Source organism: Miniopterus schreibersii (genome assembly GCF_964146895.1).
Source record: "Miniopterus schreibersii genome assembly, chromosome: 12".
NCBI lineage: Eukaryota > Metazoa > Chordata > Mammalia > Chiroptera > Miniopteridae > Miniopterus > Miniopterus schreibersii.
Window position 1 is genome coordinate 24,731,464 of NC_138112.1, and position 22,396 is coordinate 24,753,859.

A 22,396-nucleotide genomic window follows, 5' to 3' on the forward strand; every position below is an offset into this window, starting at 1 on the left:
GCCAGGCACTGCACTAAGTACCACATAAGCTCATTTAATATAATAATATTTTGGGGTAGATGTGTTGTCATTAAAAAAAATATAGAGATGAGGAAAATGATAGAGAGGGTAAGAAAATCACCTAAGGCCACAGAGCTAATAAAGGTGCTTCAAACTCAAGTTTGTCTGATGTCAAAGCATATTCTAAAACAGTGATTGACAAGCCTGGTTGTACCTCTTGAGGGCCCTGCTCCAGATCTCAGGAATCAGAATTTCAGGAAGTATAGCAGAGATATGTTTATCTTTAAATAGTACATCAAGTGATTTCAGTGTACAGTCAGATTCGGGAAATCTTGTGTCAGGATTTACCCAAAATGACAGGGAAAGGTGCTGGTTGGGTAAAAGTATAAGCAACTGAAAGAGTAAGAAAGTATATGGTTTGGAAAGAACCCTAGACAAGGTGTCCGAATTCACATCTCTGTTCTGGGGAGTGAAGTGCTTTTAGGGACATGAGAGAGCGTGGAGAGAGGCCTGGGTTCTAGTCCTTCTATACAAACTAGCGGTGTATGCGGAGGCAAAAAGGAGGTTGGTGACTTGTAAGGCCTCATGAAAGAGCTACAGTTCTGTGATCGTAAAACAGGCAAGAATTAGGTATTATGTAGGCTTCATTTGGTTTGATTAAAAATATTTTCTTGGGGGAAAAGAGTCTAAAAAATTGGCCTGAATGAGTACAAATTTACATAATTTTAGACAAACACAAAATACCAAATCAGAATATAAAAAATACTTTATAAACAAACCTCTATGGTAATTTTTATTCTTATTTTTTTCCTGGAATTGACTAATTGTTGACTTACCAAGCAGTACCTAGAAAAATGACCAATTAATAAAACTTAATACTTCTCTTGCCTTTTCATATCTCTATATAGTTACATATAGATATTTACATGTAGAATGCCATATTATATTTTCCCCAAATTGTTGAGAAAATGCCCAGTTGAAAGAGAAATGTTTGTTTCAAAGTTAATTTACCAGAAAAGGTAGTTTGCAAGTTCCCTCTAGAGTAAACTATTTCAATAGGATTTTGTTACATTTTAATAGCTTTGTCAAGAACTTGGGTGAAGATGTAGAAAATATGAATGTAAAATTTCAGCTAAGGCAAATTAATAAGGAAAAACATCAGAATATAGGGTTCACACCCGATATAATGTGCTAAAGCCAATACATTCTTGCATTCACGTACCTGCGCTCTCACAGCTCCTGTTTCCTTTTCTATAGGGTAGAGGGGCTTATTGCTTAAGAACATTTCATGTGAGAAAGTCTGTATGTTGTAAACCCCAGATGAGCCATTGTGTGACCCAGTCACCCCACAGTGTAACAGACAGAACAAGCCGATCATGTCCTTAGCGAGGGAGCGATGATCTTTAGACCGCTCTGTAGTTAGTCTGTGTAGATGATGTGGTGAATTCTGGTGCATTGGGAAAGGCCACTGAGAGGATGGGGGAGTCTTAAAATTATATCCAGAATTTTATAGGCAGCTAGTTGTGTTTAGCATGAAGAAAACAAAATTAGGCTAGGAAATCCTTCTCCTTTTATCTTCAGTGTTTGAATGTCTGCTTTAGTAATATCTAGAGTAGCCTAGTGGGAAGTTACAGACAGGTTTCATCTAGGCATAAGAAAACAAAAGAGCAGCTTTGACGATGGTATCAGCTGCTGTCTCTGGGAAAATTCAGCCTTTGGTCAGGGTTGTGGGTAGACACTGGGTGGATGGTGGGATGTGGGTTAGGCTGTTTTAATTCTCCATTTTACAAATATGTTTTAGTGAACTATTTAGCAAAATATTTAGTCAAAACTGAATACCTTTTTTATAGAAGACTCAGATATAATTGCCGTAAAATGTAGTCCTTGTCTCAAACAAAATTTCGATTTTGTGATGATTACACAAAATAACGTAATTGCCCAAATTACTTCCAATTTGTTCTCCACACTTAATAGAGAAATCATTATCAAATACGGATCTCTTCATACCAAGCTCCCTGCTTAAAACACGGCCACGCTGCATTGATTTTAGGATAAATGTACCCATTCTTCACATGACCTACAAAGCCCAGCAAGGTCTACACTACCTGCTTTTCCACTTTTATGTTGTATCGCCCTCCGCATCCGATCCAGCCACGTTGGCCTGCTAGTCGTTTCTCAAATGCACCCCATGCTCCCATTTGCCACACATCAGTTGTCATGCTGATTTTTTCTGCATGGATGGCCTTCTCATTCCTAGATGACGTCTGCTGTCACCCTCCAGGCCTCAGTTCATTATTAACTTAAGCGAGGAAGTGTTTCTAACCTTCCTACTGAGACCTCATGTCCTGTCACACATGCTCATATTTGGTATTTCTCATTCACAGCACTGATCACTGTTATCATTTACATTTGATTATGTAACTGTTTGATTCAATGTCTGCTTCCCCTGCTAAAATATAAGCATCCTAAGGTAAAAGGCATTCACTGTTGAACTCCTGGTGCCTTGCAATATGTGCATATGACACTAAGTGTGTTGAATGAGTAATGTAAGTGGAACACTTGCTCTAAAGTACCAAAGAGAACATTTAGAGAAAGGATGGGATACAGTCACCGTAAGGCAATAAGTTCATTTTATATAATGCTTGCATTTTTAAAAACTTTTTTCACAAAAGTCCTCATAGCTATTATATGTTATATTAATTTTACAGATAAAGACATTTTACCCTCAACTTTACAGAATAGGACAGTTAACAAGATCAAGACTCATAGTTATGAAGTGGAAGATTTAAGATAAAAGCCATGAAATTGAGATTTTAGGAAAATAACCATCCACTTGATATACCGAGATGCTATATTCTCTTATCACTTGCTTCATATGGCAGATTTTCCTAGAATTGTCTGTAGGACTGCCTTAGTTTGGGCTGCTAGAACAAAGTACCACAGGCTGAGTGGCTTAAACAGCAAATATTAATTTTTCAGGGTTCTGGAGGCTGGGAAGTTGAAGATCGAGGTCCCAGCAGATTCACTGTGGGGTGAGGGCTCTATTCCTGGTTTGCAGGTAGCCATCTTCTTGCTGAATCCTCACCTGGAGAACAGGAGAGCTCTGGTCTCTTCCTCCTTTAATCATGACACGGACACTACCTTCACGATCTTATCTAAACCTTACTGCCTCCCAAAGGCTGTGCCTCGCGTTAGGTTTCAACATATGAATTTTGGGGGGACACAAACATTCTGCCTAGAGCAAGAACTAAGCTATGTTTTATTAGTGTCTATCTATCCAAAATATATTTACAGTTTTAAGAAGTACATATGGAATTCTTCATTCTGTCTTAGAGACCTTGACAGGTAGGATTTCAACGTGACAGTAACACTGCCACCTAGTGACAGCTAACCGGAATGACATTCGAGAACTAGCCAGTTAAGATCCCTGGGAATGGGGGGACAAGTTCCTCACAGGGTGGCAGGGCACCTAACTTAAGGCCGTCATTTCTTTCTAGAGAACCTTTTGAGGCAGCTTCTTACTAAGGAGGCCAGGGCTGAATAACGGCCGAGTAGAGCAGATGCTGCCGTCTGGAGAGGGTTCCCCACGTAGCAAGTAGGTGACTGTGCCTCTCCCCTGGGATCTGTTTCAATTTGCCTCACTTTCGGCACCACTTCTGAAGGAGGGAATTTGTACTCTGATAACATAATAAAAGCTTTCATCTTAGTTTAAAGAACTAAATATATTCAGGAACAAACATGTGAGGAAATGAGTTCGTGGTAAAACTTCCGGTTAGATTTTGCAGCATCTGAAGGAAGGAGTGGAAAGCCGAAATAAACTCTATCCCAAGGGGACACTTAAAGCCACTTTGAATGATGTTACTGAGTGATTTAATGTAAACACAACAATAAAGCACTTACACACACACACACAAATAATTAGAAAATGAAGTATAAGAATTTTCTTTAAAGCACTGAACCAAAAAGGAAATTTGGATAACTTACTGGTATATCTTAAGTCATAAATTTAATATGACAGGTTTTAGCTGATGTATTTTAAGTGAATTATTATCCTGGTACATTTATGTTTTAGGTAAAAATATTAGCTAAAGTATGAGCTAAAATTTTATTATATACAGATGCCAGGTCAAAAGAGATAAAAATTATTCTATTTCTCTGGAGGCCTAAACAACAAAAACCTACCACTTTCAAAGGGTAATAATTTTGCTGATTGAGGTGTGAAAATTATACTTAACATTTTTTAAGATAGCCCAGAGATTTTGTTTGTCCAGTTATTGGTACATGCAATGAGCTGTCTCCCTAAGGTGTTCTAACTCATGGTGTAGAAATAGCCTAACTGGGAATTTTTATATAAGCCAATGGAAATTATTGCTTTCCTGACACTACTTATTACCTTGTCTCCCCTTCAGGAACAATACTTCATATGCTGACAATAAATAATATGTAACAGAATTGCTATTTTTCCAAGAGTTAAGTTGGGAATCTCAGGGGCACGAACCATTTCAAGATAAGAAAAGCACCTGGCTTACACATATTTCTTAACCAATATGCTTAAAATAGTAGTTTTATGTTTATTTCAGGACAAGTGTACAGACATGACCCCATCTGCTGTCTTCATGTGAAGAACGTGGTTAGTACCAGACAACAGCAGATGACAATCTAGCAAGAGTTTGATAAAAATTAGTTGTCAAAGAGTATTGCATCAATACTGAAGGGGACTGATTTTTATTTTTAAATATGTTGTGCAATGTGGTTTTGATTAACTTTCTATAAGACACAGCTGATCTGGGACTTCTCCTGATTTTGGGTCAGGGTCGAACTCTAGAGCTGTGCTTAAGGTGAAGAACTTGAAGACATTTGGTGGTGCCAAAGGGAGCTGTGTGGAGGCACAGAGTGTTCTAGAGAGAGAATGTCAACTGCAATTGAAAAAAAACCTTTTAAATATACAGAGAGAACACAAATACAAAGCTTTGTTGACATTCTCTGTACCTTATCAATGAGCAAAGGATTCAGCGCTGCACCAGGGCGGAAGTGCAGGATATACTGAGGCTCTCTAGGGCTCTTGATACCTGGAACAGCATGGTGGGCGGAACAAGACATTGACCCCGTGCTAGAAGAATGTACTCAGGTTATTCTAACAGCAGTAGAAATGAGAGGAGACTAGAAAGAGACCGGTCTCTGTTAGGGGTCCTTGGTGAGAGGGAAGTGGAAGGTGATTCAAGACTCTTCAAGGAGCTGGTGTTGACCGTGATCCTTACGGGGAGCAGGTGAGGCCTGCAGCATGTTTGCAGTCTACTTTGTCCTGGGCTGTGTCTTGACCTTTGCCTTATTTGTTCAGCTAGGATTGTGTCTAAGCAGAGCCTCCGCATCTGTTCTTAACCTCAACTGCAGCCTTATCCTCTTACCCATGTGCCGGACACTCCTGGCTTACCTTCGAGGATCCCAGAAGGTAAGAAAAATAAAATTCTAGTCACAGATCGCAGCCTAAAAATCAAGTACAACAGTAGCTGATTAGTCCTACATAGTTTCATGGTCTGATTTTTCTGCTAGAGTGATTGCTTCAAAAATGACAGGAAAGACCATGTCACCTGTCAAGATGATCAGCGAGCTCTTCTAGATAACAATGCTAAAGGCAGAGGATCATAGGAAAAGTTGCTAATAGTGGCATCAAGCACCGTGCTAAGCACTTCGCGTATGTAATTGTGACTCCTTACAGTGATTCTGCAATCAGGTATTGCAGATGAAAAACCTGAGGCGTAGAGGGTTTAAGTAACTTGAAGATCATGAGGCTACTGAAAGGCAGAGCTAGGATCAGTCCCAGTTCTGAGCTCTTCCCACTGTACCATTTCTCGCTGGTAAATGTTTTTCATTTAGTTAAATTCAGGTGAGCAAACTCAAGCCCTGTGGCTTTTGAGCAATACATAGAATGACTGCTAGTGTCGGTGGCAATTTATCTCTTAAAACACACACTTGTTTTGAGTCATGCAATAGGCATAGAAAAGATGTCTTGATTAAATAGTAATGTCATGTGTGGATATTTAGTGTTGTAAAATGAAGGATTTAAGGAAACAGAAAAGCAGTTTGAAAGTTAAAACTCAACTGAAATTCTTTTGTATTATCCTGGTGTGTGTGTGTGTGTGTGTGTGTGTATGTATGCTGTGGTTATTTCTTTTTTCACTAAGATGGTAAGGCACTGCTGGATAGATACTGATTATTTTAAAAGGAGCTGTTAATGTGAGGTTACTTTGATGTCCTGTGAAGTTTCTATGATGGGATTTACTACTGTAAAGCTTCTCAATCTTTTCATATAATTATATTTGGAAACTCTTTACTTTTAATGTGGCAATTTGTGGAAATAACTCTTGGTTGCCTACCATTGTAAAATGATAGGTTTTGATCTCTGTGGCTGGCCATTGGCTTGGCAGGAAGAAAGAGAAGATAAATGGTAGGAAAAGTGCCCATCTAAGTCTCTCAGGATTTCATACATCTTAAAGAATTGTCCCCTAGTGTGAAACATAGGTGTTCAGTGATGCTTGACATTTTATTTTTCTTAAGATCAAACAGGCATTTAAAATAAAAAATGAAATTGCTTTATTTAAAAACAATCTTTTCTTCTTTTACTGCAAAAGGAAATCATATATATATATGTGTGTATATATACACACACATATATATATAGTGAAACTCAAACATTCCAGAATACACGAAGTAATCAGTGAAGGTTTCCCCTAAAGTTCCACGAGAACAACAGCTGATTACAATTTGGGGTAAATGCCTACAGATCTGTTAACATATAATGCCACTAATTTTAAACAATATAGGATTTATGTTTTATAATTCTTTTACCTAACCATATATCTTGCACATTTCTCCATATCAATAATAAGTCTTCTCACATTCTGTTTAATGGTTTGAGTGTACTCTTGATTAGATATATTATAATTCATCTCACTAATTCTTAATTGATAGGCTTCTGTCATATTTCTAAAACATTGGTATTATAAAAAATGCTGTAGTGAAAAACTCTGTACATATATGTTATTTACTGCATCATTTTTACAATATTAAATGGTTTTTATTTAGGTTCCAAGCAGGAGAACCAGAAGATTGTTGGATAAAAGCAGAACATTCCATATAATCTGTGGTGTTACCATCTGTATTTTCTCAGGTGAGAAAATGAAAAGATGTTAAGTATTATAATATTTTATAAGTGGTATTTTTATTATTCTATAAATTATTTACTGTCACCAACTTGTGATTTTCTTACACAGCTCAATTTTCTCTTCCATGTTTTTAGAGAGTTGTCTAGTGGTGCTACAGAAAATAGGTGTGTCTTATGCCACATATATATAGTAGAGGTTGGCCTCCAAGTGGGTAAGGAGTGTTTCCTAAAAGTAAATAATTTCACTTAAAAAGACTGGAAGAAGCAGAGTAAAAGTTTTTAAGCTCTAAATGTATTGACGTGATAGGAGTTTAAGGGTATCACAATTAGATTGCAGACTGTACATTCATTGAATATGATACCACCTGAAATTATAATTGATAAATGTTTCTTTGAAAATAATACTTGGCTAGAGGAGCATATTGTGAAAGTGTACCCTGCTCAATTCCAAGTTAAAGTAAAAAGTGAGAGACTTTTGGTTTTTAAGAGTAATTTTAAAATAAAATTTTTATCCCGAGTATTTACAAAATACTTAAGAATTTTTTGGAACAGAAGGTAATAAATATATGAATTAAGTGTATGGACTCTGGAGATGGATTATATGGGATTTATCCCCAGCTGCCCTTCTGTCTTACTGTGTGACATGCAAATGAGGACATGCATATGAAGTTCTTAGGGTAGAATTTGTTATTATAATTTACAATCTCAGGGATTAATTATCTCAGTGGCATAGCCCCTGACATTTTCATCTGGTTATTTGTAGGACAGAGCTGTTTTGATGCTAGGAACCTTTGATCTGGATATTTATGTATGGCCATTTTTAATCAGTAGTGTTTTGATACAGCTATTAGCAAGAAATCATTAAATTTTAAGCTTTTTAATACTTGCCAAGTATTTCTTTACTGTTTTATGCCTGAACATCTGTCTTCCCATTGGTAGTTGTCACCTATGGAGGTGGAGGGGAGAGATGGAGAGGGGCTCAGGGATGGGATGATAACTCCAATACAGCTCGAGTCTGGGCATGGAGTGAGAGCCCAGGAAGAGATGGGGGCCAAGGGAGTGATAAGGGTTAGGATGGATTAGAACTAGGGAGGGGATCATGAGACACTGGCACATTCATGGCCTGATTTGTTCTAAACTGTCCTTGTGCCAGTTGGAGAACGACCAGGAGACTGAGAGTGTAGAGTATAGCCACGAATGAGCATGTTTTCCAGAAGGACTGCATTCTGCCACTGGCTAGCGGTCTGACCTTAGCTAAGTTACCTTTCTAACCTTAGCTTTCCTGCCTGTAAAAGAGGGATGATTCTACCTACCTCCTCGTTTTATTGTGAGAATTAGATGAGAGAATCCATACAAAGTGCCCGGCATAGCTTTCTGCCTGCTGCCTAAAACAAAAAGCCCTGCATTCTTTTGACCTTAAAGGCCTTTTATTATTTTTATTTTTAAATATATATATATATATATATATATATTTATTGATCTCAGAGAAAAGGGAGGGAAAGGGAGAGAGAGATAGAAACATCAATGATAAAAATCATTGATTGGCTGCCTCCTGCACGCCCCCTACTGGGGATCGAGCCGAAAACCTAGGCAGGTGCCCTGACAGGGAATCGAACCCTGATCTCCTGGTTCATGGGTCAACACACAACCACTGAGCCATGCCAGCCGGGTGACCTAAAAGGCCTTTTAAAGGAGGTGAATGTACCCCTTAAGATATAGCTATTGCCTAGAACTTTTATTCAGGATAATTCAGAAAGAGTGGCAATTCCTCTAAGGAAGCCTTTACATTTTTGAGACACAAAGTATGTATTTAACATATAAATCTTTAATTTAAAATAAAGGGGTTTATTTTTTTTTACTATTAATTTCTGAAGTGATGAGCTATAGGAGATCGTTTTGCTTAAATAATGTTTTATACCTGTGCCAAAGTTGAGCCTCACCTAGATATCTTTTATTTCTTTGAAACCTTGTCATTGCTTGTTAATTATCTCACTTCTAGTTCCCTGTTCACTTTTTTTATGAGACCCTCTTCCCTCCTCTATCTTGATTACTGGCAGGAGCTTATAAATCCTTTAATAATTATTAGGTAGTTAGTATCTCAGTCCTTCCCTCTCATTTTGATTTGTCTTCGTGAGTAACTCAGAACTCTTGGCCTACTTGTATCTCATATGCTGGGTTTGAGGGAATTGTAGAGTTTTCTAGTTTCTAGGCCCTGTTTTCTTTTGAACCACTGCCTCCATGTATTTGTGTAAACTGTAATGGTTTATTAAGCAGTTTTGGGTTACTTATTTCATTAAGTCTCTTATTTCTGTCATTTTTTTCTTTTTTTATAATCCTACCCCCAGGGTATGTTTTTATTGATTTTTAGAGAGAGAAGAAGGGGAGGGGGGAGAGAGAACCAATGATGTGAGAGAGAGACATCCATTGGCTGCCTCCTGTATGCCCCCACCTGGGGTCAACCCTGCAGCCTGGGTATGTACCCTGACCCAGAACAGAACCTGCAACCTTTTGGTGCACAGGACGATGCTCCAGCGGACAGAGCCACTTGGCCAGGCCTATTTCTGTCATTTTATAGAGAAGTAACTTGAGGTGCTGGTAGGCAAGCAGTACAATAGCCAAGAAGACAGGTTCCCAACTAATTTTCTGATGTTCTTTCCCAGACAGTATAATGTGCTGTTAATTCAAACTGCATTTCACATGCTGGAGAAGGTTGGAAAGGGAGGACGGCATTATAGTCCAATACACAAGGTCATTACTCCTTCCTTGTCCGACCTCTTCAGTATAACTTTCTTTTTTCCCTGACATGTCAAAACAAATGTCTTTAACTCTTTAGTAGTTTCCTAGCACTTTTTATATTTTGTATGAGCTCCGAGTCAGTTGAGCACTCTTTAGTGTGCCATTGTAGATAATTAAATGGTAATTATTATTTTCCTGAGTGTTTGCCCCATGAAGTGGTTACCAACACTTTTGCTATTGGGTTAAGACATTATGATTTGAATTTGTAGATTGTGAAAAATTTCCACTGGTTATAAGGTTCTCAGAGAGCCTATATTTTAGGTTGAGTGGCAGTGAAGTATACAAGATGGATAACAGGTTTGGAGTTAGGGGAAATGTGAAAGAGTGGAACCTCTAAAATATCCAGGAGCTGCTTAAAGAAATAAGTAAATGCTCTTATTATTATATTACTCACTTGTGTAAGTGTGTGTGCATGTGTACAGGTGTATTTTTTTAACCTTGACTTCCTAGGGTTATTTTATTCTAGCCTTTGAAAATTCAGTTTTTTCACATGATTTTTAATACTGAAACTGCCTATAGTCAAGACTGTTTGTCTCTTTAAAACTCCCCTTTTAAATGTGGTATTTTATTGCTCATGTAGCTGTCAAAGTTTGACCCTGTATTTACTTAGAGAGAGGAACTGACTCCTCTTCGTAGAACATACCTGAAAACCCACTGACTTGCGCCTGGTGGGTTCTATAGGTGTGCACGTGGCTGCCCATCTGGTGAATGTCCTCAGTTTCTCCGAGAACTACCGTGAGGATTTCACTGAACTGAACGTAGCAAGATACCGCGACGAGGTGGGTGGTTCCGTCTCCTCATTTTTCTTTCACTAGTCGTGAGATGACTAATGAGGGTCCGTGATTTTCACAGAAAATGTGTACCTTGCTGCTTCTTTTGAGTGCTCTTAAATGCAGTTTGCCAAGCTGAGTTTATTCCTTTTAAATTGGAGATATAGGTAATTACTCTTTCACAGTCTCTCTTGCTGAAAATGGGAGTTCAGAGAGTGTCTACGTTTTATGTTGTGCAGTGTTCACACGGTTGCCACTCAGGCTTGCCTTCTGCCTCCCAACAGCTTCTGTCTAATTCCTGTCGTGCAGTGGGGACTGTCAACAGCCCCATTCCAGGGGAAAAATCCTTTAATAACTCAGACACTGTGCTTGCGGGAAACGGGGCAGAAAAGCAGGTTGATCATTTGAGGATCCTCGATAATCAGTTTGTTTGACTTAAAAAATATTACTGAGTTTTAGTGATTCGTTTGTGTTTTAATCCTCAAAATAGGTGACCTTGAGCTGAATTCTGTAGCAGGCAATGTCTGACGCAGGGGCGCGTTACTCCCTGGGCGGCCGCCCATGAAACGAAATTACGTGTGTGAGGCGCCAGGCCAGCGCCTGATGAGCAGCAGGGGCGCAGCCCTGGCTGAATCTCTGTACCTTTCCCCTGTCCTCAGGCTGCCCTTGCTTCATGCCGAGGCTGCATTAAAACCCTGCTGCTCAGTTGTAGGAGTTCTTTATATATTTTGGAGGAATCTAACGAACAAAATAAACTGACAAACCAAATAGGTCCAGAGGCGTGGATGCATGGAACAGACTGACAGACCTGGGGGGGGGGGAGGACTGGAAGAGATTAGCCAGACAATTTAGGTGCATATATGCATAGCTCACGGACACAGGCAATAGTGTGGCGAAGGCCTGGGAGGGGGTGGGGGCTGGATGACGGCAGAAGTGTGTGGGGGGGAATAGGGGACATCTGTAATAGTGTCAACAATAAAAATAAACTTAAAACAAACAAAAACCCCCACTGCTCTGTTTCCCGTTTGATCAGAATCTTGCCTGCTCTGCTAAGTCCGGTTGTGACTTCGTAAGATTATTTCCCATCTCCTCCCACTCCATTTTCTTCTCCACGTATCCCCAGACCTATCTAGATTAATACTAAAAAAGTAACAACAAACACAGAAGCAAATTCCCAAACCCAAATAGCAAGCAACTTTTGATACATGCTTTGATTATGCTAGTGTTTTTAAAAACACCAGGATGATTTAACTGATCTGGATTGGGGTCAGGCATTGTTATTTTTAAAGAGCTCACCGGGTGACTGTAGTGTGCACCTGGCATTAAGAACCACCGGCAAGTCCAGCTTCTTAGCCAGCCAGTGGCAGCTCTGCTCACGCAGTGATTTTGGACCAGTCACCACGTCCCCGCGTAGCACACCGCTTCCGCCCATGCCTCTGGCCTCTGCTGCAGTTTCCTGTTTCAGCCTTTCCTTCTTGACCTCTCTCTTTTGTTTTCTAATTCATGTCTTGAATAACTATAATGCTTAGATTATTTTAATGTAAGATACTTTTGCTTAATATTTCAATACTTTTAGTCATTAATTTTTTTTATTTTAAGGGGGATATATGCTCAGTATAAAATAGTTTAAAATTCCCAAGTACATGAAAAGCAAAAGCTTCTCCTCCAAAAATAGCCACAGCTAATACTTTCATGTTTTCTCTTAAGGTATTTTAAGCGGTAATTTATGATACATATTCCTCAGCAGCTTACTTGTTTCGGTAAATGGCCTGCTGTATCAGAATGTGTGAATATATCTTATTCCCTTATAGTAAGAGGCTATAATTTCTTCTTAGCCTTTTCTTTATTCACAGATGTTTAGGTTGATTCCTAGTTTTCGTTATGACCCACTCGCCAATAAATTCATTTTTTTGTGCATGACTGCTAGGCAGATTCATCGAAGTGGAATTCTGGTTTCAAAGGTATGCTCATTTTTAGATCTGATGGACATTGTCAGGTTTCCTTTCAAAAAGCCGTCACCAGTGGACACAGTTCTCCCAAGTTTATCAGAATGCTTTTTTCTACACCTCACTTTTAAAAACATTTTTTGCCAATCTGATGGATAAAAAAGGTAACCCGTAATTTTAATTAATGTTTCCCCTTTAGTCCCTTCCTTCCTTTCTCCCTTTCCTCTTTCTTCTAATAAATATTTTTGTGCACCTTGTAGGTACTGGCAATGTGCTAGATAAAGATGAAAAAATACACACACACACACATTGCAGATACAGATATATTTCCTGTGAACTGTCTGTGCAAAAGAGGGGCCTGTGCCCTGCGCCTTGCTGTTATCGCTTTGTGCTTTCACCCTGCCTCCTCCGTTCTTCAGTGACCCATCCTCCAACTTGTGAAGGTGGCACCTTCCTGATGGCCTCGTTGGATCTGCCTCATCTTCTCACCTGCGAAACCGTCTCTCGCTCTCACATTCTATCTTTATTCTGTGGCAGTATTCGTTGTTCTCCCTTCCGAGATTCCATAGCTGTTTACTCCACTTCGATCATCTCGTCTTCTATTTTTAGTAGTTGTTCATCTATTAGGTTACTCTACGTTACCCTTTAACCAGGTACAGAAGTCATTTGACCTGAGCCGGATGAGGTGCTGTCCCTAAGCCAGTGGTCCTTCTTCAAGGCCCCTGAAACTGTATTGTACAAAGGCTTCCTACTTTTTATATACCTGGCCCCATCCCAGATTCAATGGAGGCATAGGAAAGGCATTTAAAAGTTGAGCAGTATTAAGCACCATTAGGATGAAAAATAAATCCGCAAATTTACTGGGGATTAAGTTAAGTTTCCACAAGACAGAAAAGCAGTTGACTAAGGTTCATTACTCCATGAGAGATGTAGTTTAAAGAAGACACTAACAATATTAATGTTTTATATTTGAGTAACAGGAACCTCTCTTCCTTATTTATCATCACTACTTTTCACAATATTTGAAACATAAGTTCTTAATTAGTATTCTTTGCACTGAATTTGCAGTGTACAACCCTTCCTATATGTTTTATCACTTTTGATTCTCACTGTCTTGACACATTGTAGGTGTAGTTTGGTCATTGTGGTGTTTCCACATTAGAACCAAAAATATTGAGTTTCAATTTGGTCGAAGGGTGGGCTTCAGGCCACTGCTAGTAGCTTTTAGTTAGCCAATAAGACGAAAGCCTATGCCCTCTGACTCTTCATCCAGTGCTCCTCCTTTCTCAGATGGATAGACTTTTCTAGTTGGATTTGTACTTGTTATAATCTCCTTTAGCGTCATGAAACCATTGGGAAAGTTGAGTCTTATTTCCACTGGGAGAATAGTATTTTAAATGCCTAATACATGGATCTTATACCCAGCCAGATTCCTTGTAGAATTTTATATTATCAATGTTTTATCTTTCAGTCAATTATTCTTTTCCCTCTTTTTTCAGGATCCTAGAAAACTTCTCTTCACAAGTGGTAAGTTGTTATTCATTGCTCTTTCTTAAGGTTCAGGAAAATTTTTGAAAACAAGCATCATCAAATTGTATGGCAATTAGGTGCATGTGAAAATATAGATATTTGCATATCAGAACAAATATTAGGACTTCAAACGTAAGTCTGCAATGACAACAGAGGGACAAGGGAAACAGCTGGGGTTCAAATGAAGAGCAAAAGTAAGTAAATGCATTTGTCTTTCCTGTGTTCTTCCAATGAAAACAATATAATGCCATAGGCTTATTGAGGACCCGCTTTGTGTACCCTGCCGTGGCAAGTACTATTGAGATAACACGTGTAGAACAGGTTCCTGCCCTCAAGGTGCTGGAAAGAAACACCAAGCACTCTCAGCATCAGTGTGGTTATAATTCAGTAATTTAGTAGGATGTTTTGTAATCTTAAAACCCATAAAATAGAGGAGGAACAGTCATTAAAATCAGTTTATTTTTCTTGAAATGTGTCCCCATTTTTATTTGTAATTTAATTTTTCTTCTGAAGCATATTGCCCATGAAACCTCAGTCTAGACGGTTAATTTGTTATTCAAAGCACATTTGTCCTAGAATTTTGCTGTGATGTTAGTAAAATTCATACCAAAATTATTCTCTTTTCAACCTTATATTTATACTGATGAAAGGAGAAAACTGTATTTTGGAGGATTTTTAGCACATATTTCAGGGATTAGGATGCGTGGGTGGTTGAGATGATCTATCATAAAGGCTTGGCTGTAACACCCTATTAAGGATCAGAATTGCATATGGCACTGAGGCATGGCCCTGTCAAATGCATTGTTTTTCTTTTCAATCAATTTTATGAAGAAAAATAACAAGAAATCAGGTGTTTTCCCCATCCATGTCACGATTATATGTTTAGATTTATAAAATTTGTCTGTCTTTTGATATTTGCCACTTGCAAAGTCTTTTACAGTTTTATCTTTAGGAACATAATTTAGTTTTGTTTACAACTTTGCTCGTTGAAAACATTGTTTTGTTAAGCCTTAAAAGAATTCAATGAGAAATGGAGGAGAGAAAAAGCAGAAACATAAAATCATATGTATAAATCAATGCATTTTTTGGTTCATATGAATTAATTTAAGAGAAATAGATAAGAACTTTGTTTTGATATTATTTTCTACAGCACACAGTATAGTTGAAGCCTTGGAACATTTGAAATGTTTAAAAAAGTTTAGTTTACAAAACATTTCTTACATGACAAAGATATTACATTAAGAAACTTAGTATAATTAACTTTTATGTAAACAGGCGGTTTCTCCACCTAAGCATGAAACCCCATCAGCTCTGTCCTTTCCCAGAGATTCCCATGAGTGATGTTGGACTAAGTAGAGATGACACTTAAAAACAGAAATTTCCTGGCTCCCTCCTAGAGAGTCTCTCTGGTGGGACATGGCAATGCGCTTTATTAACCTTTCCATTTATCTTGGGAGCTTCTGTTTTACCCTTAAGGAGCATCTTATCATACTCTTGAGCATAACTTCTCACTGCCACCTATATTTTGCCTACTGCCTTAGCTTACTATCTTTTTATTACCTGGTCAACTCCTGCTTTAAGTCTTAGGGGACTTGCACAAATGTCTCCCTGATTCCACCAGGCAGAGCTGGCCTCTTCTTGGACTGGGATCTTAAAGATACATAGTGAAAATACTATGTTGTCAAATAATTTATTTCCTTACATATACTGTCTTTTCCACTTGAATATGAGCTTTTCCAGGGTGGGCATGCAAGGCTCCAGGTGAATATTTTTATGGACTTTGTCAGTACAAACCACTTGCATCACCCAATATCAGCATGTCAGCATTATTTTGGTGGCCTAGTCCACATCATTTAATGAAAGCAAGAGCCATCTACTTCCCAGGTCTTCAGTTTGGTATGAGGGTGGGACCCCCAAACTATGAAGCTAGAGCTCCTCGGGTATTTGGTTGAATCCACTGGATATAGCAGGTGAGAGAACAAAGCAGAATCTAAGGATAGTAATGGGATGAGTGGCATTGTTTTCTACAAAGAGGCAACCTAGTTTCGTTTTACTAATACATCTGTGACTAACACTATTTTATAGCTATCTTTGAATGTTGTCTGCATAACATCTAGGAAAAATCAGTGTTCATGATGAAGGAATGCATGCATGCTTTCAGCTGTTCTAGTAATAAATAATATTTTGTTATTGATTGATATGTTTCTTGGATTTTAGTTTGTTTAATATAACATAGTCGTCTCTCTTTCAGTCTTTAAAATTTTTTCAATATAACCTAGGTCTGAGAAATTAAGATTGTCTTATAGAAAATAAAGCTTGTGGCAATACAAGTGACATAAAATATGGTAGGTAGACTCATTGAATAAGAAATATTAAAAAAAATTCCAATTAAGAATTTAAGAAGTAAATTAAGTTTGGAAGGTTGGAGTACTCAAACATTCATTTAAAAATACTTATTACATATCGCCAAATTTGGTAGTACCTTATATGATGACAATAAAATGCACAATATCCAATTTCTCTGAGAAAAACCCACGTAAACAAATATAATTATGGTTCCAGTTATGTTGGAAAAAACAGGGTAATGAATATAAGATGCTATATTTCTGACTGCATCTGGGTATGGATGAAAATGATCTCTCAGTTTCATCTAGAAATGGCAATATAGTGAAATTATTCATTTTAAAGGCTATAGTTAATGAATCTAATATGCATAGATGAAAGGCAATGAGAGCAAACATTTAAGCATCGCTTTTTCTAAGGAAACAAGTACAGGTTTTGCTTCATAACTTGAAGGATTTAAAGTGTTCACAGTGTGCTTCCCTTTGGCAAGTAACTGCCCAGTGAGGTTCACTAGCCCAGGAATTTCCAACCTGTGCTTCCTGACTGTTGGAATATGTGTAGGAACAGAGGGTAATATTCTCGGATTTAGCTATCATTTCGGGCTAGGTTAGGTACCCTTCGATGTACCTCAAAAACACACAATGCTTAGCTCTCCTTTAGCTCATAATGCCGTGTGTTGCAAGGACCTGTGTATCCTGTCTCCCAGACTAGAATGGGATCCCTTGGAGAGCAGGATTCATTTTTCCTCTGGCAAGTAACAGTGCGCTATAGATGCCCAGAAAATACTCAGCTACAAATGGCAATATATAAGGATAAAAGCCACTCGTTTAACTCTGCTGCTTGATGCGTAGGCCTTCTCTACAACATCCTAGGTACTTTGCTGGCCAGACTCTATTTAATTCCAGTGACAGAAAATTGTAACTTCTTAAGGTATCACTCCACTCCTTCTTTTGGATCACATTAATTGCAATATTTTTTTTTATTTCTAATACTAAGTATGTATTTTTTTCTTCACTGACCTCACGTCTGTTACTTTGTAAATTACAAATTACTTTGTAAATTAATGTTCAAATGATACACTTTGGAAATTAGGCCTCTATTTTAAACATACTCAGTTTTTTCAGGCATCCTCTTGATGAAGTGATTTGCAAACAGTCCATAACTAATCTTGACATGTCTAGAACCACATAGGAAACCGTGTATGTAGACACAGCAGACATCAATGAATCTCTAATAAAATCACTGGAAAGGCCTTCAACTACCAATTTCACATTATGGAGCCATCTAGGATTCTATCGTTTATCATTTGGTCAGTTTTTTAATTACTTGAAGCTAGAGAAACCTCCTCTTTTTTTCCTTCAAATTTATTGAGTTATAGTTGAAGAACATTAAATTGTGCATATGTAAATTATGCTACTTTATTGGTTTTGACATATGTTTACACATGTAAAGCCATGACCTAAATCAAGATAACAAACATCCATCATTCTAAAAAGTTTTGTTTTTCTCTTTTTTTTTAAGGGACAGGGAGAGAGAGAGATAGAAACATCAATGATGAGAGAGTCATTGAGTGCCTGCCTCCTGCATGCCCCCCCCCCCCCCCCCCGGACTGGGGATCGCCCTGACCGGGAATCGAACTTAGATCTTCTAGATCCTAGGTCGATGCTCAACCGCTGAGCCACGCCCGGCAGGGCCCAAAAAGTTTTTGTATTCCTTTATAATGCATCCTACCCTCTACCGCTCCTAGCAGCTAATCTATTTTCTATCACTAAAGAATGGTTTGATGCTTTTTGAATGGTATATAAAAGGAGTCAAAGCTTATGCTCTTTGGATGTTCTTTTAGGGGATCTGGCTTTTTTCACTTCGCCTAATAGTTTTGTGATTCATCTATGTTGTTGTGTGTATATCAACAGTTCATGTTTTTTTTTTAATCACTGATTACTTTTCTAGGTACAGATAATAATACCACGATTATGTATCCATGCCACTGTTGATGGAGATTTAACTTATTTACAGACCTTAACTATTAGTTAAAAGTAAAGTGGCTATAAACATTTTTAAGCATGTTTTTGTGTGGATATATGTTTGTTTCTCTTGGGTAAATATCTCGGGAGTGGGAAGGCTGGGTCCTTTTGTAAGCATGCTGTTCTTTTTAAGTAGTTTTTTTCTGTACTGTTAGTCTTTTAGTGTGAACTAGTGTAGTTATCTTGCTCCTCTCTTACCCCTAAGAAGCAAGTCCTCACCCGGGGCAATGGGACAGATGATGGGAAGGGGTGCCCTGGGAAAGAAGTGGAGAGAAGAGATGGTTCCGATTCGGCACATGGGGAAAAGCAAGTGGTGTTAGGCTCCCAACTTTGTGTGTTGGGAAGAGGGAGCAGGAAAGAGCACTAAAGTATTAAATATTCAATGACTAACTCCCGTATTTCTCATGTGGCCCTTTACATGTAGAAACTTGTTCTACATTCTAATTTTTTTTTTTTTTTTTAATGATTCGAAACTCTCTGGAACCCTGACAGTGCACACCCAGATTGCTCTTCTGTTGGACCCAGCTTGTCAGCTTCTGCTCCTGGCTTACAGTCCATGATGACCCTTCTGTCTCATAGGTGGTTCCTTGGCAAGCAGAGAAGTGGGGAGATGTCTATACGTTTGGAAACAGAATTGTTTTATTAGCTTTCCTATGAAGATTTAAGATGAAATCTCTCAGCTAGGGCAGTTAGAAGTTACTGTTGCTTATATGATTTTAGGAGTAAATAAAGGTAACTTATAGATGGGATATTTTATTTGGTAGTAAAAAGATATTAAGAAATGAGACTATTTTGATTTTTAGCTCTTTTTAATATAGTATATGAGCTATTCATTTTGTACGTGCTGTATGAGCTAACACTGGATTTGTAGCAATATGTCATGTCAATATTAATTTTGAGAACTAACATGTTTGCACATTTAAAAAAATAAATGTTATGTCATATCAGAAGGACTAATTTCAGCATGTTTTCTCTACTAGAAGAAATATTTCTACAAATTTTCTGAAAATATCAGCACTGTCATTTTTTTCTTGAAACCCAGTATTTTTTTGTTCTGCACTTGAAGTTGTGGTTTTTAGGAAGCTTTAGGTTTTGTTTATTTTAAAAAATTTATTATGTATAAGAAGCCCAAAAGAAATTATTTGAAATTAAAACTGAAGGAGCTGTTAGTTCCTTAAAAGGGGGGAAGAGTAATGGAGTTTAGTACTATGGTAGGGGTAACCAAACCAGTAAGGGTGTTGAATGCCAATCCTGTCCCATGTATTAATTACTGACATTTGGTATAACATGTACCTGTATAAATATGTACATATTCACTATTCTGAATAGACTATTTGAAAATACAAGAACAAATTCTTCTATTAAAGGTAGGAAGGACTGCTTTGTCTTAAGTACCTTGAAATTGTACTAATTTTTTTTAAAAAAAGCTTTTTTGAGAGAGAACATACAAGGAGATATGTGATTTGAATTGGGCTTTCCACAGAGCAGCATAATACTTTGGATTTTAAGGCAATAATTTTTTGTACCTTTTTTCTCAGTATGACTTAAGTTAAAATGTACTTTGTATATTTTTATAGTTCCTGGCCTGACAGGAGTCCTCATGGTATTGGTGCTATTCCTGATGATTACAGCTTCTACATATGCTATCCGGTGAGTGTCAGAGTCACGATTTCAATATTTACTGGTAAGCTTATTTAAATTTCCTTCAGATTATCTTCATTTTCATGTGTAGAAAAACTCTTGATTAACCAGAATGCTTAGCCAGTGCAATGTTCTGATGAATGGACTATTGTGGGTAACTAAGAGTGATGTAAAGACATTTCTATATATATCATTTCATTTCCTGTTTTTGAAAAGAAAATCTCTTTGTTTTAGTCAAATAGTCTAGGTTGGTAAGGAATCGTGTATGGAGACTTTTTAAACTAGGGAAATTTCAGTTCTTCAGGGGCATACTTCTGGAGGATTGTGTATTTCTATGAGACATGGGATTGAATTCAACGTGTATACATAAGAACATATCACTTAAAATTGTTTTATAACTCATTTCCTGATATAAGTTTGTTTTGCTGTAATTTAATATTCCGGACAAAGCTTTGGAAACATGGTTAGTTGACATCTGTTAAAATAATTGGAAATATCTGCATTCACTTTATTTTTCTAGTTACAAGATTTTGAGCATTTGCAGACACAGTTTTATGAACACTTTCACATGTTCTTTCTGGTGGACACATCTGTTTGTCACAATATTTTACAGTGTCTTATGTTACTGGTGAAACTTCTTGGTTAAGAAAGCAAAAAGGAGAAACAACGTGTAATCTTCAAAAATAGTCATTCTAATTGTTGAGGTGTGAAATGTAATGGAAACACACACACACCTTTTGAAAATAATTGCCCTACACCATGCTCAAATGAGTCTGTCTTTGCACTTCTGAACACATCTCTGCACACAAACACACACCTCGAAAATCTCAAAAGTAAGCTCACCATGCATGAGTAACACTATAAATCTCCTGGTGGTATGTTTATATGCTTCATTCTTCCTGCCTTTGCTCACTCATGCCCCATGTCTTACCTCTACCAAAGTCACTCTTTCTATCCCTTTCACACTCCCCACCTCTGTTTCTTCATGTCTATATGTATTTTACCAAAATTGGACCATATTATATGTACTATTTTTAAGTCCACTTTTTCCTTACATGTTGTTATGAACATTTCTCTCTTTACTGATGGTACAACATATTCCCATGTAGACATACAGTAGTCTCCTTGCCCCCTGTCATTGGATGTTTTAGGTGGATTCCATTTTTTTAGTATTTCAATTGTGAAGCAAACACCCTGTCCACATGTCTTTGCATACTTTTTCAATTACATCCTATGGAAAAATACCTAGATGGAGAATGCTGGATCAAATGGTAAGCCCATTTTTATGACTTTTTATAAGAATTAAAAATCACCTTACAGAAAGGCAAATCTCTAACATTAGTGCACTAGGACGCCAATTTTGTGGGATACACTTTGTTTTAGTTAGGTCAATAATTCATTAAAAAACTTACTTTTTCAGTTTTAGGAATTCTTGATGTAAACTGGATTATAAAGATCAGCTTCTGTTCTCAACTGAGCCATTACATAAATAATTTGGTGACTGTCTTAACTGTTAATTTTTTCATTTGTTTAAAAGAGATTATAAAGCTAATTCTGCTTTTCTCCAAACTTCATTGTGAGAATCATGAAATTCTTATATGGATCATGGAGGTAACCTTCTTCTACCGTTTCTCTTTACTAGTAAGGAAGTAAAACATTAGAGAAATCAGGTGAATAAATAGGACTTCAATATTTGATTTCTGGCATTGAATGTAGTGTAATAATTCACTAATGGTTCAATATGGGTCAATTATTAAAATAAGTAATATATTCTACTAACAAATGGCAATAATATTAACATTTTCTCATCTCAGTAGACTTTGAAATGGCAGTTGTTAAATCTAAACTCTAATTCTGGATTAAAATAATCAGAGTTAACTAAGAGTCACTTTCCTTTATAGAATTAAAAAATATAAAAGCCAGAACTGAGATCATACTTACCAGTGAAACATGAGATACATTCCTAAGAAAATTATGAAAAAGCCAAAGTGACATTTTTAATTCCATTAAAGGATGCCATTATTTACATATGATAAGAAATTAAAACATTTAAAATTATTAAAAAGAATGGAACAATAAATTATCATTACTTCCAGAAAGGTAAGTGTAATTGTCTAGCCAGAAAATCCAAGAGAATTATGGAAAAAAATTAGTTTTATATCCACTTAAAGAATTGAAATGGGT

The 22,396-nt window shown here is 37.3% G+C and overlaps 1 protein-coding gene across 2 annotated transcripts in view; it reads left to right on the plus strand.

The window, feature by feature from the left end:
* NOX4 (NADPH oxidase 4) overlaps window positions 1-22,396 on the plus strand; it is a 129,216-nt gene that overhangs the window by 19,958 nt on the left and 86,862 nt on the right. Inside the window, exons 3-7 of one of the 2 annotated variants that reach the window (XM_081154290.1) lie at window positions 5,343-5,449; window positions 7,084-7,168; window positions 10,640-10,737; window positions 14,174-14,201; window positions 20,149-20,221. In XM_081154290.1, coding sequence (XP_081010416.1) covers window positions 5,408-5,449; window positions 7,084-7,168; window positions 10,640-10,737; window positions 14,174-14,201; window positions 20,149-20,221 — 326 coding nt within the window. In that variant the 5' untranslated portion in view covers window positions 5,343-5,407. Of the gene's footprint in view, window positions 1-5,338; window positions 5,450-7,083; window positions 7,169-10,639; window positions 10,738-14,173; window positions 14,202-20,148; window positions 20,222-22,396 lie in introns of both variants that reach the window. The other variant, XM_081154289.1, reaches the window with a different exon arrangement.